At 45.5% G+C, this 17320-nt stretch overlaps 1 protein-coding gene across 7 annotated transcripts in view; it reads right to left on the reverse strand.

The window, feature by feature from the left end:
- arid1b (AT-rich interactive domain 1B) overlaps positions 1-17320 on the reverse strand; it is a 111794-nt gene that overhangs the window by 33536 nt on the left and 60938 nt on the right. For all 7 annotated transcript variants that reach the window (XM_045720741.1, XM_045720745.1, XM_045720744.1 and 4 more), the window contains 2 exons: positions 1060-1303; positions 21-110 (listed from right to left, as the gene is read on the reverse strand). In XM_045720741.1, coding sequence (XP_045576697.1) covers positions 21-110; positions 1060-1303 — 334 coding nt within the window. The remainder of the gene's footprint in view (positions 1-20; positions 111-1059; positions 1304-17320) is intronic.

The following is a 17320-nucleotide window of genomic DNA, read 5'->3' on the forward strand; positions in this document are numbered from 1 at the left end:
GATGTGCAGGAAAATCTCACCTCTCTCCTGAGACATGGGGGACTGGCTCAGGGTGGAATGGGAGCCCACATCAGACATGTTCCCAGGGGTCTGGGGGGCAATCTGGGTGCCTGGGAGAAGAGGGGAGCAAACGTCAGTGGGACACACACACGCATCCATCCATATCCGTCGTGTTAGTGTGTTGGCCTGAAGAGCAGCAGTGTGTCTAGCAAAACGAACCCCTCTCCCTGGGAGCTGTGTGCCTGGTGCCCTTTAAGGAGCCCTACAGTATGTGTGCGTGTGCAGCGGTTTCTGTGGCGATGGGATGCAGAGGAGATCACAAGCCCATTGGTACCTCAGTGTGGGGGCTAATGGCTGACGGCTCTCCCAGTAGGGGTGAGAGTGTGTGTGTAGTGTGTGTAGATGACTAAATGGTCTCCCGTCGACCTCGTTATCACCACCCAGAGTAGCGAGAGAGAAAGGGTCGGGGTATAAACTGTAACTCTGGCCACAAATAAGGACAAATCTCCCTAAACTAGTCCAGCCTGGCGTCAAGGCGGTGCACTGTGGGAGAGTAATTGTATTACAGTGACTCCAAACTGCTAACATAGTTTAGAAACTATTTTAATGACTGAGGCCTTTGTTTTGGAGCTGAGGCTAGAGCTCCTCCCCACCTGCCTGTACGGAACCAATCCCCAGCTGCCTGTACGGAACCAGACTTCTCTCTTCCACTGTGACTAACTACTATAGAGTCGCTAATGCAAAAGAAGTTCTGAAAGAACTGCCTGTAATGAGACAAAGGAGCTCTTTTTTCCTCCACGGTTGTGCCAGTCATGACAACCAGAGCTGTGTCGTTCCAGTTCCACTTGTGGAGGTCTCACAACTGCTCTCTGAAATAGAATGGCTGAAATACTACAAATTCAGTTAGTGTATCAAGCCTGGCAAAATGGCCCTTGCTCCCTGTCTGGAGTGTGATGTGTGTGTGTGTGTGTGTGTGTGTGTGTGTGTGTGTGTGTGTGTGTGTGTGTGTGTGTGTGTGAAGGTTACTCCTAGAACTAGGGGCAGGGTTTCGTTCTATACCTGGGACGCTGGCGGGGGAGATTGGGCCAGAGCGTGACTGGCTGGAGCCAACGGGTGATCCCACGGGGGAGGGCGAGGGGCCGCTGCGCAGGCCAGGAAGGCGCGGGGATACGTGGGGTGAGAAAGGCGACTGGGCCGGGTTACTCTGCTCGCCCTGGCTGCTGGTGGACCCCGAAGCACTGACCGCTGAGCTGACGGCCACCTCTGTGCCCGTAGGAAGATCATCTATGGTGCCAGACAGGTCCTGGGAACAGAAGAGGAGACAAGAGAGGAAGGTTAGTGTGAGGCAAACCAAGGGGAAAGCCAGGGTGGTGTTCACACACACCAAAAGGAAGAAAGAAAAAAAAAAGACTGAGTGAGCGACTACCTGGACTAGACCAATAACAAACGCAAATTAGTTTTCGGTTGGAAAACATTTTAAAAACGTGCTCCGCTGTATGCTCTACATTAACATGACCCAGGAGAAATTCTGACTTCGAGCCAGTCTGCTAAGGTCAAGAACACTTTGAAATACAAATGAAGAACCTCCACCAGTAGGTAGTCAAATCTTTACCAGTTACTTGATGACTTGACATAACGTCAAACATAGACGGAGAGACATTGGAGTGTTGGAATTTTCTCTTGATGTCCAGGAAGGCTTTACCCAATTGTGTTACCGTAAAACCAGGCAGGCGGGCGCATGGTGGAAAATATTCTCCCAGCACTGCAGTCAGGCTAGACTTCGGTCAGTGTGTTCCAAATGGCACCCTATTCCCTACTTTATGAAAAACTAACTGGGCAGAAACAACTCAGGTATTTAGACAAATTTAGCCAAATTACACCCAAGAGAGAGCCATGCCAACGGCGTCAATGTCTTATCAGGAGTGGAGCCAAAGTCTAATAGTGCCAACGAGTTGCCCTCCAAAGTGGCATGGGACCAAGTCATTTGCTTCCCCTCCCACTCAGCTACCGATTCCTGTGGAAACTGTGCAGTCGGTGCTAGGGCTGTGGGATGCGATAGATCCCAAATTAATACAACCACTCGCATCAAAAAAAAAACTGTTAAAAGTAATGAGGCTGATGCAACAGCTCAGAACATTTAGCTTAAAATGTTGAGAAACTATTAGGCTATTTCTTCACATTATAAAACGCAGGAAATGCGCACACGGCAGTAGGCTATAAGCGTGACTGTTCCAAAACGCAATAAATTAGCTGGAAAACACCGTTCTCAAAAGTGACCAGAAATGTGATTATGCATGTAATACTTTATTATAAAAATATGCTTTTTTATGGTGTAAATTCTTCCCCAAACTCGACACTCACGCTCACTATGTATGCCAGTTAGGCTCTTACACCCCTTGTAAAGCAGATTAATGTGGCCAGCATCCCGGAGTCGCCTCTTCGCTGTTGATGTTGAGACTGGTGTTTTGCGGGTACTATTTAATGAAGCTGCCAGTTGAGGACTTGTGAGGCGTCTGTTTCTCAAACTAGACACACTAATGTACTTGTCCTCTCGCTCAGTTGTGCACTGGGGCCTCCCACTCCTCTTTCTATTCTGGTTAGAGCCAGTTTGCAGAGTAGTACACAGCATTGTACGAGATCTTCAGTTTCTTAGCAATTTCTCGCATAGAATAGACTTCATTTTCTCAGAACAAGAATAGACTGACGAGTTTCAGAAGAAAGTTCTTTGTTTCTGGCCATTTTGAGCCTGTAATTGATCCCACAACTGCTGATGCTCCAGATACTCAACTAGTCTAAAGAAGGCCAGTTTAATTGCTTCTTTAAATCAGCAGTTTTCAGCAGTGCTAACATAATTGCAAAAGGGTTTTCTAATGATCAATTAGCCTTTTAAAATGATAAACTTGGATTAGCTAACACAACGTGCCATTGGAACACAGGAGTGATGGTTGCTGATAATGGGCCTCTGTACGCCTATGTACATATTCCATTAAAAATCAGCCGTTTCCAGCTACAATAGTCATTTACAACATTAACAATGTCTACACTGTTTTTCTGATAAATTTGATGTTATTTTAATGGCCAAAAAAAGTGCTTTTCTTTCAAAAACAAGGACATTTCTAAGTGACCCCAAACTTTTGAACGGTAGTGTATATTTACAAAATGACCAAGTAGGTGACCTGAAAGGCAAGACAAATGAAAGTGACATATTCATGTAAGAAATGGTTTGATATCAAACTCTTGGTTGAGACCTTTAGGAGACATGGTACACAAACGGTGAATCCAATACAATTATCTTCTCAATAATAGATTATCAGTATCTGCCCCCCTCCTTGGAGTACTAAAATGTCATTTGTTTTGGACCATTATCATGCACCCGTCTCGGAACAGGAGCATGAGAAAAAAATACACATCTATACACTTAAATAGCGAATGGAAGACGCTTTTCCCTTGGTTCATTTTCATGCCAGGTAGGCTATACTCCTGTTGGAAAGCAAAGCAATGTGCTTAGTATTAGGAAAGTTGAGAAATAAATATAGTAGGCCTAGCCTACAGAAAGCTGATGGGATCCTCCTCTTTTTAATAGAGGCCATCAAAACTCAGTTCTTAAGCAATTGCATAGCGTATAGAAATGTTGCGCAACATGAGCTCATGGGCTCTCATGAAGTGTTTGATTTCATTTTCGACACATTTACATTGATGTCAGAGGGATTATAGGAAACAACAGTACTGAGTACCAGGCAGTTAGCAAGTTTGGTAGGCTACAAATGAGCATCAGCAGAGCTTGGAGAAGCCTAATTACTGTGACTAAACCGTCACGTGGAATTTGACTGCGGCCATGACTTGTGACTGCTGGTGTAGTGGTAATACAGTCCTCGCTTAGAGCTGGAGTTGGCGCTTGGCGGACAGGCGGCTCTCACCTACGACCTTCCATTATGACACAATCTGAGGCCATAACAACCACTTATAATTTATGATCAGTAACTTAAAACACACACACACACACACATACACCAGTTAAGACCATCTCTGCATAAACAAATATATCTTCTGCTATCAATCTTAGCTTACGTCAGCCAATTATACTCAAATGCACCTTACTGTGCACTGGGATTCTTCTCTCATTTGCACTCCTCTAAAGCTCCAAATGTGTTCCAAAAGTCTTTCTACTTCACCATCACAGAAGCGGATTGCGTCATTAGAGGCACGGGGGGTTGGGGATTAGCCCAGAGCCCTGGTCAAAAGAACTCAGCCAAGTCCTTCTCTTCAGTATGGGTTACATATTTTCAAAAAAGCCTTAATTTCAAAGTTTGAAAGGCATTGGAGGGCCACTTAAACCTGTTTACATATTCCTCAAGACTTGTGCCGCTTGCATGATTTATGGTTATAATTATTCACATTCGTTATGGGCCTCGGCTTACTAAATTGATGAATATAATTATTCAGCCTCATTGGTCTTTCGGGCTTTTACCTCCTTCCTTCCCTCATCCCCCTTTCCACTCTAGACTCTGCAGTGAAATAGGGGAAGGATAAATAAATGAATGTGGGTTCTCATTGGGGCAGAGAGAGTGAGAGAGACGTGCACAGCAGTAGTGCCCACATGCAGTCAGCTCCTCTCAGTTCACTCTTTCCATACAGCGTTACCCTCGAGTTTGGGCAGCAGCCATGTAAAAGAAAACACCAACAACAGAGAACCATTACATTTGCTACAGAAAGGCTTACAACTAAACTCTAAAGGAGCCAAGTACATTTGTACCACAGCACAGAGGGAGAGAAAGTTGCCATTTTGTTTAGCTGCTGAAAATCTGTTTCTTATAGTATCTTGCCGATTTCCCAGCACTCAGAATGGCTCAGCCTGAGTGTGTGTGTGTGTGTGTGTGTGTGTGTGTGTGTGTGTGTGTGTGTGTGTGTGTGTGTGTGTGCTTGTGATTCACCACAGGCAGCAGTGTGGGGGAGTAAGTACATCCAGAACATTACGGTCCTTGCTACTCATACCCTGGCTATGTGGACACGCCGCACCAGGACCAAGGACTTATAATCAAAGACAAGCCTTCCCAAATGGCACCCCATTCCCTATATAGTGACCTACTTTTGACCAGAGCTCTATGGACCCTGGTCAAAAGAAGTGCACTATAAAAAGGTATTTGGGTGCCATTTGGGACAGACTAGATGAAACCAGGGATGTAAACTAGCTATGACCATGAACACATTCACCAGAGCAGCTGCCATTTTCTTCTTTTTCATCCCCCAGCCTTTTGATTCTGTCCATACAGCTTGATGAAAGAAAAGAGTTTGCCTTTGAAAAATATGCAATTGAAAAAATACTGAAAGCCAAGGAAGGCCAGGGGGACTGCCTGGGCTTCACCTAGATCTCTCCCCTATCAAAATTGTCCCTGATTGGGCCTCCTGAGAAGCAGTAGGAGGCAGCAGCGGTGGTGGAGGTAGCCCTGAGCAGAAAACTGTGGTGTGTACGCACACAGAGACATTCACAAGACTGATGAGGGGAATCAGACTCTCCCCTACTGTGAAATCTGACAATCTGAAAGGAGCGCTGGCGTATTAGGTTTGATAAGCGCTCTCTGGAGGCTGTGTGTGTGTGTGTGTGTGTGTGTGTGTGTGTGTGTGTGTGTGTGTGTGTGTGTGTGTGTGTGTGTGTGTGTGTGTGTGTGTGTGTGTGTGTGGAGACGGTGGGAACGTGCCTCTGTGCGGAGTGATGGATGGGGGATTAGACAGACAGCCTCTAGAGGGGAAGGCACGCACACACAGACACACACACACTCTCTCTCTCTGGGATGAGGAAGAGGCACAGTCATGCCATGTTCAAAAGAGGACTGACTGGCTATTCTTCTGAGGACAACTTTAGATGAGTTCATATGAAACAGCAAACTCAAGCACTGGTGCAGAATGGTAATGTGAACAAGAGCGAGCCTTTGTGTGTTTTAGTGTATGTGATGTGCACAGATGACAGAGAGAAAGAGAGAGGATGAGGTTCTTCCTCAGTCTTCAGCACGCTGAAAAACCAGTTCATATGCACACTGTGACTGCACCTTCCAAAGCATACTCCATAAGCATTGCCTTAGCCATACCATAATAAAAAAAGGATCAATTGAGAGGGGGCTGAAATAGAACCTTGTGGTACTCCTTATCTTTCTCCCCTCTCATCCTGTCTGCTATTTAGCCCAAGGGTTAGTGTGATGAGTGAGTCACTCTCCTTCCCGCCATCACAACACAACAAACGCACGTACCCCCCCCCCCCGGGGAAAACTCTCACATTCACACCCAATTAAATATTGACAGCCAACAGAGGCTTTTTGTGGTGTCACCGTATCAGACAGCGCCCATCACCGTGGCTCTGGATGCCTCGGTCTCTGTGGAGATATTGCGGGCAGACTAGAGCCAATCGGCTCCGGGCCTGAATTAGCCAACCACCAATGAGGAATGGGGATGGCGTCATAAGGAGAAGAGAAGAGAGGCATGGGGGAAGGAATAGTTGCTAGCAATAGAATGAAACGAACCCATCCCAAGGAGTTCTCTCGGAGGAGTGGCGGAGAGAGGCATCAGCATTTGCAATCATGAGTAGCAGTCAGACGACAAACATGCAGGGCTGTGCTGGGAAATAATTGAGACTTAATGATAGCGTTTAAGAAATAGCGGGGAACGGGGACAGCAGCAATCTCACAGATTTCTCTAAGGGTGTCTGTGTGTGATTGAGGCTGGGCGTGTGTGTAAAAACCAAATATAGCTGAGCAGTACAATTAAAACAATATATTCCTCATTTGGCTTGAATAGAGGTGCGGGACATGTTTGAGGGAGATCGGAGTTTGTGTAGAATAGATTTACCAATACGATCTGGAACAAAGGAAGAAAGCGAGGAACACGAAAATAAAACACGCTGGCGAATTTGAAACCTGTCCAAGACTTTCATTATCTTTGATGTCGTAGATGAAAAAAAAAAAAAGCGCAATTTAGTCAGCATAATTGCCGTCTCCCTTCGCTCTCTCTTCCTCCTGCTAATCAATGAGTGAGGGAGGGACAAGACAGAGAGCGAGAGAGAATGAGAGCGAGAGAGATGGAGGGAGGGAGCAGCAGACGTCACCACTGGCTGCCTGATCCTGCCACCCCTCCCGCTCTGCCACTGCAGTTGGCACGGAGCCAGCTGGCGCCTTTGTCTGCCACCGTGGTAACCGGCAGTGGCAACGGTTAGTGCCAGCCTGGTGATGGACAGGCAGGTGCAATGACTGCCCATATTTTCTCGTCTGCGTCCCAAATGGCACCCTATTCCCGATTTAGTGCACCACTTTTGACCGAGGCACTATATCGGGATTAGGCTATTTAGGGCACTATATAGGGGAAAGGACGCCATTTGGGACGCATCCCTAGCGTCCCCATCATGGCCCATTCCTCCGTTTATCAAAGGTCTAGACGGAATATGCCACACACAGAACCTAGAATCTGCCACCCCACACACCCAGCCACTATAGGAGGATGAAAAGACCAGCCCGTCTGACTGTTTTCTAGTGATAGTCCTCTTGCAGGACATCCCAGGCCTTCAAGGTCCAACCCAACAGGTCCACATCGTTTCTGACTACTGGAAACCAAGCATGTATGTTTATTTCATGTTTGATCATTTTGCCCCTGGCCAAATTTCTGTTTGCAGCCCATGGCTGTATTCATTAGACACCGAAAGGAAGAAAACCAACTAACTGGGTGGGACTACCTGAACTTGAAACTTGTTGCAAAAACATTTTGCTATGGTGTACACTATTGAATACAACCCATGTGTTCCACTGTGAAATGGACTGGATATTTAATTTGACCCAGATCTGGAATCTCCCTGGGCACCTTTTGTTCTTGGTTTATTCTCATAGTGACGCAGTACGGTGAGGAAAAGGGGGCTAGAGAAAGAGTGAGAGAGAATGGGAGAGAGAGTGAGAGAGGAGGGGGTTGAGGGCACACTCCACCTCAAGAGCATCACTTCTGCTCCGAATGAAAGAGGCTTTGCTTTGAAATGGAAACTACTGGCTCAGCAGATGCTTTGAGAGATGAGATTGGTAGAAAGATGAGACAGAGAGAGAGAGAGCGAGACGGGCAGAAAGATGAGAAAAGAAAGAGAGGGTGGGGGGGTTGGATAGACTGCAGGTAGAATAGACAGAGTAGCTGGTTTGAGAACACGCTTCTCATCCTAGGTTTTAGAGGGAACGTGTGCTAGATGACAGATAAAGCTGACAGCGGAACAAACAGACTGCATCCCAAATGGCACCCTATTCCCAACATAGTGCACTAGTACCGTCATTGTGTAGACCGCCATTGTAAATAAGAATATGTTCTTAACTGACTTGCCTAGTTAAATAAATGTCAAATGTAAATAAAAAAATTTAAACCTATAGGCTCTGGTCAAAAGTAGTGCCCTATACAGGAAATAGGGTGCGTCTGTGACCCGCTAATCCGATCTCTGGTAAAAAAAAATAAAAAAATAAAAAACCCGTTAATCTTCACTTTCCAGTGCAATGGCATGGGTCCTCTGGAGAGGGTCGTCTCACCCCATGGCAACGTCTCATTGGCAGACTCACCTGTCTGTCAAGAGTCTGGAAGGGGACAGTTAAAAATTCTGGGGATAAGGTGTGTAAACGGAGGGAGATTTTCCCCCACACGCAATTTATACTGGCGCGAATGCGATCAACGTTCACCCTCGTCAGACTGCTCTAAACTCTAATTCACATAAGCGAGGGTACTTTGTTGTCCCGCACCTCCCCGATGTAAAGAACCATATAGGAGACTTGGGGTGGGAGGGTTACTTTTACTGAGCAATATAAGTTGGCTAACCGGGCTATCTGCATTGTGTCCCGCCACCCGCCAACCCCTCTTTACGCTACTGCTACTCTCTGTTCATCATATATGCATAGTCACTTTAACCATATCTACATGTACATACTACCTCAAATCAGCCTGACTAACCGGTGTCTGTATGTAGCCTCTACTGTATATAGCCTCGCTACTGTTTTTCACTGTCTTTTTAGTGTTATTTTCATTTCTTTACTTACCTATTGTTCACCTAATACCTTTTTTGCACTATTGGTTAGAGCCTGTAAGTAAGCATCTCACTGTAAGGTCTACACCCGTTGTATTCGGCGCACGTGACAAATAAACTTTGATTTGATACCACATTTAAGTTGTGTCATTGATCATTTCAGTATGTGTCTATACAGCTTAAACCAAGCCATGCCTCTAAGGCTGAATGGATAGAAATACTGCTTAAATCCTGTAGTAGTCTGTGCACAAGCTTCCCTCCAACAACTAACGTTTCAGCTTATATTTCATCATACAATGCAGTCTACGATCTATAACAGCACAGCACATTGAGTGCTAATGATATAAAGATCAAGAAATGGTGGGGAGGGAGTCTTTTCCTCTAATTCTTCACGTACACACACAGCGGGTAAAAACAGACAGGCCCTGTGCTGCTTCTCCACCTCAGTGCTGTGGTGGGCTTGATGAGCTGTTGCTGAACGGAGTTTGGCTCCCTGTAGAAGCTCACAGAAGAGAGGGGAGCAGAGCAAAGAGAGGAGAGGAAAGAAGAGAGCTGAGGAAAGCAGAATAGAGGAGCTAGAGCTCCCATCCTCTCTCCCCCATCTGCCCCTGGGACCCAGGCCAACCAATGGCAGCGCGGCAGCCCATCCCCCACCCCCTGCCAACTGCTCAGCCAACCAGCTCCCAGCTCTGCCCGCCTCGGGAGCACACACCCCCACCTCTCTCTCTGCCTGCTTTAGTCTCCCTTCCTCCTCCCTCTCTCTCTCTCTCTCTCTCTCTCTCTCTCTCTCTCGTTTTCCTCTCGCTCATTTTCCGTCCCCCTTGTGCGCATTCTAATTATGGGGAGTGAGCCGCAGCGCACGTAGGAGAGAGAGAAGAATCAAAGGAGCTACGGAGAAAAAGGAGAGGAGAAATGAGAGCGAGAGGATATATTCTAGGGCTCAAGAGAAACACTCTCCTTTCAGCCTGCAAGTAAATTAGAATGCAGTGTGTGTGTGTGTGTGTGTGTGTGTGTGTGTGTGTGTGTGTTTGTGGGGGAAACACACACACACACACACACACACACACTGCATTCTAATTTACACCCTGCATTCCCACACTCCCCTTCACTCCCTCAAATACCATAGCCCCCACTATCAAAGCACGGGCACAGGGGAGAGGACGGGAGCCCAGACATTGAAAGAGGAGAGAAAGAAATTCAGAAGACGGAAAAGAGAGAAGAAAAAAAAAAGAGGGGAGAAAATGAATGTGAGCGTAAGGGGAATGGAAACAGCAGAAAGAACAAAAATCATTGAGGAACGGGAAAGAGGGAGGGGGAGGCCGGTTGTCTCAGAGAGCAGGATGTAGCTAATGAACAGCAGACGAAGACAGAGCAGAGAGACGAAGGAAATCACAGAATGCAGGCTTTTTGCGTTCTCTTCCCGCTCTACTGGTTTATTTATTGCGGTGCATTTTTCTGCCTCTGAAACGAGTTCTGGGCTCAAAGCCCCCACTAGACCTTTTAATCATCTTACGCCTCATATTCTCTGTTGGTTCTCGAGCTCTCTCGCTCCTCTCCAACTCACTCTTTGAGCTGCACTCGCTCCTATTCTCCCACAAGTAAACATTAGTCAGTTCTATTGTTTTGTAATACAAATATTTCTCTTTCCTTAACCTATCGTTTTCACAAAATGGGCTCTGGATAGAGAAAGATAACAGCGTGGGCAAATAAAAACACACCAAGAGGCACTGCCTGTCTCTGTGTGTGTGTGTGTGTCGCATTTCCATCTACGTGGGCTGGTACCCGTGTCTCACTGGGCCATGGCTCCAGAGGTCCTGCTCGAACTTGGAGCCAAGGCAAAGTCCTGGCTCCAAGGCAAAGTTCAGCTGGCACTTACATAATGACTTCACAAAGCAACAGTCTTTAATGATGCAGGGGGTGTTGATTCCGCTCGCCCCAAGTCTTCAGTGTCACACTCCTGATGGAAACACGATTACACTAGGAGCTTGCATGAACATAAAACACTGACGACACCCTAGTGCGGGGCTAAGTCTAGATGAAAAAGCACCAACCTACACAAATCAGGTGCTCCTAAAGCCTTCCGTAGCTCCTGATTGGCTCTGCTGCTAGAATCTGGTGATGGTGTTAGTGAATATTGTGGCAACCACTATGTCACACACACACACAGTGGATTTCATACTTTGTCTTTCAGTGTACTAGTAACACAACTGATCTGGTGTTATTGTAGATGCTCTTCCCGATAAGGGATTCCTTTGAATTTCACAGTTAACCCAGTGGCCGTGTCCGGCTACCCATACAAGCGTACTACGTGCTTAAACGGCATACTATGTACTAATCAATCATTGCATACTGTTTAACATGTACCGTTTAGTGAAAAGCGTAAAGTACGTCACGGCCGCAACACAGTAGCGGCTCCTGACTGGCTGAGGAAGTGGGGCGGGGCCGAGCGCGGCTGGATTTTTCCATATTCAACAGACACGCGTTGCATTAACCAGCCTGATAACAGCTCATTTCCAATTCAATTAATGTCTCTAAACTCTGAACAGAGGAGGAATGGAGTTATAGGCTTACTCAGGCTGGTTATAGGCAGACTTATCACATTCAACCTAAACCGTAGCCCATCTATCCTATTTATAAAGGACTGAAGGCAGAAACAGATCATTTCGTTCCATTTCCATATACAGTATGTATTTTGTGAAACCAAAGTGCTAAAACATACAGTACCAGTCAAACATTTGGACACACCTACTCATTTCAAGGGTTTTTCTTTATTTTTACTATTTCTACATTGTAGAATAATAGTAAAGACATCAAAACTATAAAATAACACATATGGAATCATGTAGTAACCAAAAAATGGTTTCATTATTATTCTACAATGTAAAAAAATGATAAAAATAAAGAAAAACCCTTGAAATGAGTAGGTGTCCAAACTTTTGACTGGTGCTGTATATCAATTAAACACCAACACTTTTCAAACTACTTGGCCTACAATTAAACACCACAGCAAAAGCGTCGCTATTCGTCATATTACCAATTAAGTAGCCTTGTTTCGTTGTTTGGCTACTTGAAGAGAACTAGGGCCTATAACGAGCAGCCCACCTCTTCATCTGCATTGTGGAAAAGTGTGCATCGATTTCTACTAGATAAAGAGCCGAAATGAGCAGAACATCCTGGCATTTAAACCATACTCAAGTTTAGAAAATGCACACACTCCATTTTCGCATACTGAGAACGCATCATGAGTGATTGCGTCGTTTCCCGTTATTTGTTGATTTCGGTAGCACATCCCCATATCTAAATTGATCGGCTGTTGTCAAAGCCAAAAAGAGTATGACATCGGGGCATTGGAACTACACGGGATCTTCTACACGTCGCATACTATAAAAAATAAAAAAATGCGCATACTCAAACGGCCTATTTTAGGACGCAAGTATGGGTATTCTGACAAAGCTGGTGTTCGGGGTCATTCCTTATTCAGGCACCAGCATCGCCTACAGCCCCTGGTGCAGAGGAAGTATTATCTGTGTGCCTTGAGTGTGTTTGTCTGGAATGTGTACACTTGCGAGTAGTGTAATTAATAGCCGGCCGTGTTTGATCATCCCGTAATAAAGGGATTTTGAAATATACTCCCCCCACACTCTTATTTATTTAAAATCAGCCAGTCTTTTTAAATAAAATAATACGAATAAAATAAACGTGGTCAGCCTCCTGGAGGTAAATGAGCCTCGTTTTATTTTGTGGCCTTAACGAAGGATGAGTCCCAAATGGCACCCTATTCCCTACATAGTGCATTACTTCGGATCAGAGCCCTATGGGCCTAGTTAAAATATAGTGCACTTTAAAAAGGAATAGGGTGCCATTTGGGACGCAGTCCAGGCCTCAGAGGTTTAAGGACGGGGAGGCAGCAAAAGGAACCCTGTTGTTGCTGTATGGTTGTGATGTCTGCTCTGCGTGGTTACAGACACATGCTAATGGAGCTAGCGCTAGAAACCAAAGCCAGGCTCACTAAGCCGCTCTCCTGCTGAGATACACACTAATACCTCATGCAGACTCCCAACTACCTGCCACATAGGTTTCACTCATTATTTACACTGATTGATGCGTGTGTAGCTGGTCCCCATAAGGAAAATGGCTATTTTAGGCTTAGGAGTTAGGGGGGTTGGGGTTAAGGTTCAGGGGTTAGGGAAAATAGGATTTTGAATGGGAATCAAATTGTTTGGTCCCCACAAGGATAGTAAAACAAACGGTGTGTGTGTGTGTGTGTGTGTGTGTGTGTGTGTGTGTGTGTGTCTCAGAGAAAGATGGCTAATGGTGTATGTCCTTATTTTCCTAGACCCTCTTACGCTTTCAGGACACACACACACACACACACACACACACACACACACACACACACACACACACACACACACACACACACACACACACACACACACACACACACACACACACACACACACACACGATTTCCCTTAGACAGTATAGACTTTGTCCCACTATGTTTAAAACACAGAGTCGCAAGAACAAAGCTACCCCTTTAATACATACTTTCTCCACCAGCACAAACAAATCTACATTTACTGGCAAAAGTCCCTCTCGTCGCCACTATTTAACCAGACAAGTGGTGCATCTCTGACAGGAGAAGAAAATCATCACCAATAATAATAAATACCGAACAAAACTATAAACGCAACATGTAAAGTGTTGGTCCCATGTTTCATGAGCTGAAATAAAAGATCCCAGAAATGTCTTAAACGCACAAAAAGCATATTTCTGTTTACATCCCCATTAGTGAGCATTTCTCCTTTGCCAAGATAATCCATCCACCTGACAGGTGTGGCATGTCAAGAAGCTGATTAAACAGCATTATCATTACACAGGTGCTAGGGACAATAAAAGGCCACTAAAATGTGCAGTTTTGTCACTACACAATGACATAGATGTCTCAGGTTTTGAGGGAGTGTGCATTTGGCATGCTGACCACAGGAATGTCCACCAGAGCTGTTGCCAGAGAATTTATTGGCTGGGCCTGGCTCCCCAGTGGGTGGGCCTCCCGCAGGCCCACCCATGGCTGTGACCCTGCCCAGTCATGTGAAATCCATAGATTAGGGCCTAATTAATTTATTTCAATTGACACATTTCCTCATATCAACTGTAACTCAGTAAAATCGTTGAAATTGTTGCGTTTACATTTTTGTTCAGTAATAATTCCTTAATTCCTTAAGCCGTTTAAATGTGGCACGGTTGGATGTGGGGTGACGTAGTGAATAACGCATGGGCCATTTGGCTCAAGGGTGTGACAGTGAGAGCATTCGCTCCGTTTCTCTCTCACAGACAGACACACCACACAGTTTGAATGTCTGCTCCGGCAGAATGAGAGAGCAATAGTCATTAGGGGATGTGATATGCAGGCAAAGCTATGCATGCCCTGTCATGTCATGTCGGTGAGCTGCCTCTCCTCTGCCTCTCTCATGCTGCTTTCTGACAAATAAGGGCAGTGGGGACAGGACCCCACATGTACCTCTAACACACACAGTGTATGACAGTAATCCCTTGTGGGGTGACTGTCTGCCTCCTGCCCTTCCATCAGCAGGGCTCTGTGTCCCGTGGGGCGCTTGTCATCCTGTGTGTGTGCGCGGTGTGATGTGTCAAAACGACAGAGAGATCACCTACAGTGGGGGGGGGAAGGGGGGTTAACGTGCCTCGTATCCAGACAGAACTGGCAGATTTCCCCCCGCTGAACAGACACGTGTCAAACAGAGCCCGTGTCCCAAATGGCTCCCAATTCCCTTTATAGTGCATACCAGGGCCCAGTAGTGCACTATAAAGGGGATCGGGTACCATTTGGGGCAGAGTCGGAGACAGAAGAGCCCATTTTGTCTGGGCTCCATAGGGAACACCTGGCTGATTGAGAAGAGGGGACAGTGTTAGGATAGGCGCCCATGGCTACTCATATACCTCAGCTTTAGAATGGAACTGGAACGGCTCTGAGCAGTATCAGTGATAAAAGCTCATTCACAGCCATCGCTGCTCTGGGAGGGGCAGGGCTGTAAAAGTCTATGGGAGGAGACTGAGGAGATAAAGGAATAACGCAGTGCACACAAAAAACGGCTGTTTACAGGGCGGCATTGGTGATTCTGGAGAAATTAAGCAGTATGGGAGAAATCAGGGCCGATGCGAGCTGGACAGGGCTCAGCATTAACCCTTGTTCTTCTTGCCTGGGGCATGTAAAAATAAAAGTCGGACCAGCAGGTTTTAAGTTGTCCGAATGGACAAGTAGAAAATATCACGCAAAAAAAATCACCATATCAAACTAGGCTACTCCGATCACAATTGGATCAAAAGTGTTCTCCGGATGCAATGTGTTGCACACTGTCAACCCAATCTCTGCAGAGCGCATCGAAACAGAATTATTGCAGGCCTGCATTCACAGGCACGGGCGGTCTTTCAATCATGCAGTCGCAAGATGCATTTTGAGATCAAAACGAGGCTTCAGCAAACATTTGTTGGTATTAATTACCAGTTAGTATGTTATTTGCCCAGTTATTGTTTATCCTGGAAAAGTCATGGTGTGTGCATCACCTGCGTGTGTTACCAGTGGACCGTTGCCAAACGAGAGAGAATGAAAGAGAGACATTTGCACAGCAGGTAAAATAAGGATATACAATAGACTAACTCGATAGCCAATTCAAAACATAGTGTAGTTTGGCTGGTTAACTATGAGCATGTATTCATGTCATGTCCGATAATAACTTTCCCCCGGCACTCGTGTACAACCGCAAATGGCCATCACGCAGTTGATACAAGTGCGTAGTTGATTAAACTAAACAGTCTCTCAAGCACTCATAATTGGCTAGGATTCCCCTCTATTCAATACTGGCCATGTACAGTGCCTTGCAAAAGTATTCATCCCACTTGCCGTTTTTCCTATTTTGTTGCATTACAACCTGTAATTTAAATACATTTTTTATTTGGATTTAATGTAATGGACATACACCAAATTGTTTAAATTGGTGAAGTGAAATGGAAAAAATAACGTTTTTTTAACAAATGCAAATATCTTTTTTTATTTTTTAAGTGGTGCGTGCATATGTATTCACCCCCTTTGCTATGAAGCCCCTAAACAAGATCTGGTGCAACCAATTACCTTCAGAAGTCACATAATTAGTTAACTAAAGTCCACCTGTGTGCAATCTAAGTGTCAAATGATCTGTCACATGATCTCAGTATATATACACCTGTTCTGAAAGGCCCCAGAGTCTGCAACACCACTAAGCACGGGGCACCAGCAAGCAAGCGACACCATGAAGACCAAGGAGCTCTCCAAACAGGTCAGGGACAAAGTTGTGGAGAAGTACAGATCAGTGTTGGGTTATAAAAAAATATCCAAAACTTTGAACATCCCACGGAGCACCATTAAATCCATTATTAAAAAAATGGAAAGAATATGGCACCACAACAAACCTGCCAAGAGAAGGCCACCCACTAAAACTTACAGACCAGGCAAGGAGGGCATTAATCAGAGAGGCAACAAAGAGACTGAAGGAGCTGCAAAGCTCCATATCTGTCCATAGAACCACTTTAAGCCATACACTCCACACAGAGCTGGGCTTTATGGAAGAGTGTCCAGAAAAAAGCCATTGCTTAAAGAAAAGAAATAAGCAAACACGTTTGGTGTTCGCCAAAAGGCATGTGGGAGACTCTCCAAACATATGGAAGAAGGTACTATGATCAGATAAGACTAAAACTAAGAAAAACGCTATTTCTGGTGAAACCCAACACCTCATCACTTCGAGAACACCATGAAAACATCCTCACAGCATGATGCTGCCACTACCATACTTCACTGTGGGGATGTTTTCATCGGCAGGGACTGGGAAACTGGTGAGAATTGAAGGAATGATGGATGGCACTAAATACAGGGAAATTCTTGAGGGGAAACCTGTTTCAGTCTTCCAGAGATTTGAAGACTGGGACGGAGGTTCACCTTCCAGCAGGACAATGACCCTAAGCATACTGCTAAAGCAATACTTGAATGGTTTAAGGGGAAACATGTAAATGTCTTGGAATGGCCTAGACAAAGCCCAGACCTCAATCCAATTGAGAATCTGTGGTATGACTTAAAGATTGCTGTAGACCAGCGGAACCCATCCAACTTGAAGGAGCTGGAGCAGTTTTGCCTAGAAGAATGGGCAAAAATCCCAGTGGCTAGATGTGCCAAGCTTATAAAGACATACCCCAAGAGACTTGCAGCTGTAATTGCTGCAAAAGGTGAATAGTTATGCCCGCTCA

The sequence above is a fragment of the Salmo salar genome, chromosome ssa06 (genome assembly GCF_905237065.1).
Source record: "Salmo salar chromosome ssa06, Ssal_v3.1, whole genome shotgun sequence".
NCBI lineage: Eukaryota > Metazoa > Chordata > Actinopteri > Salmoniformes > Salmonidae > Salmo > Salmo salar.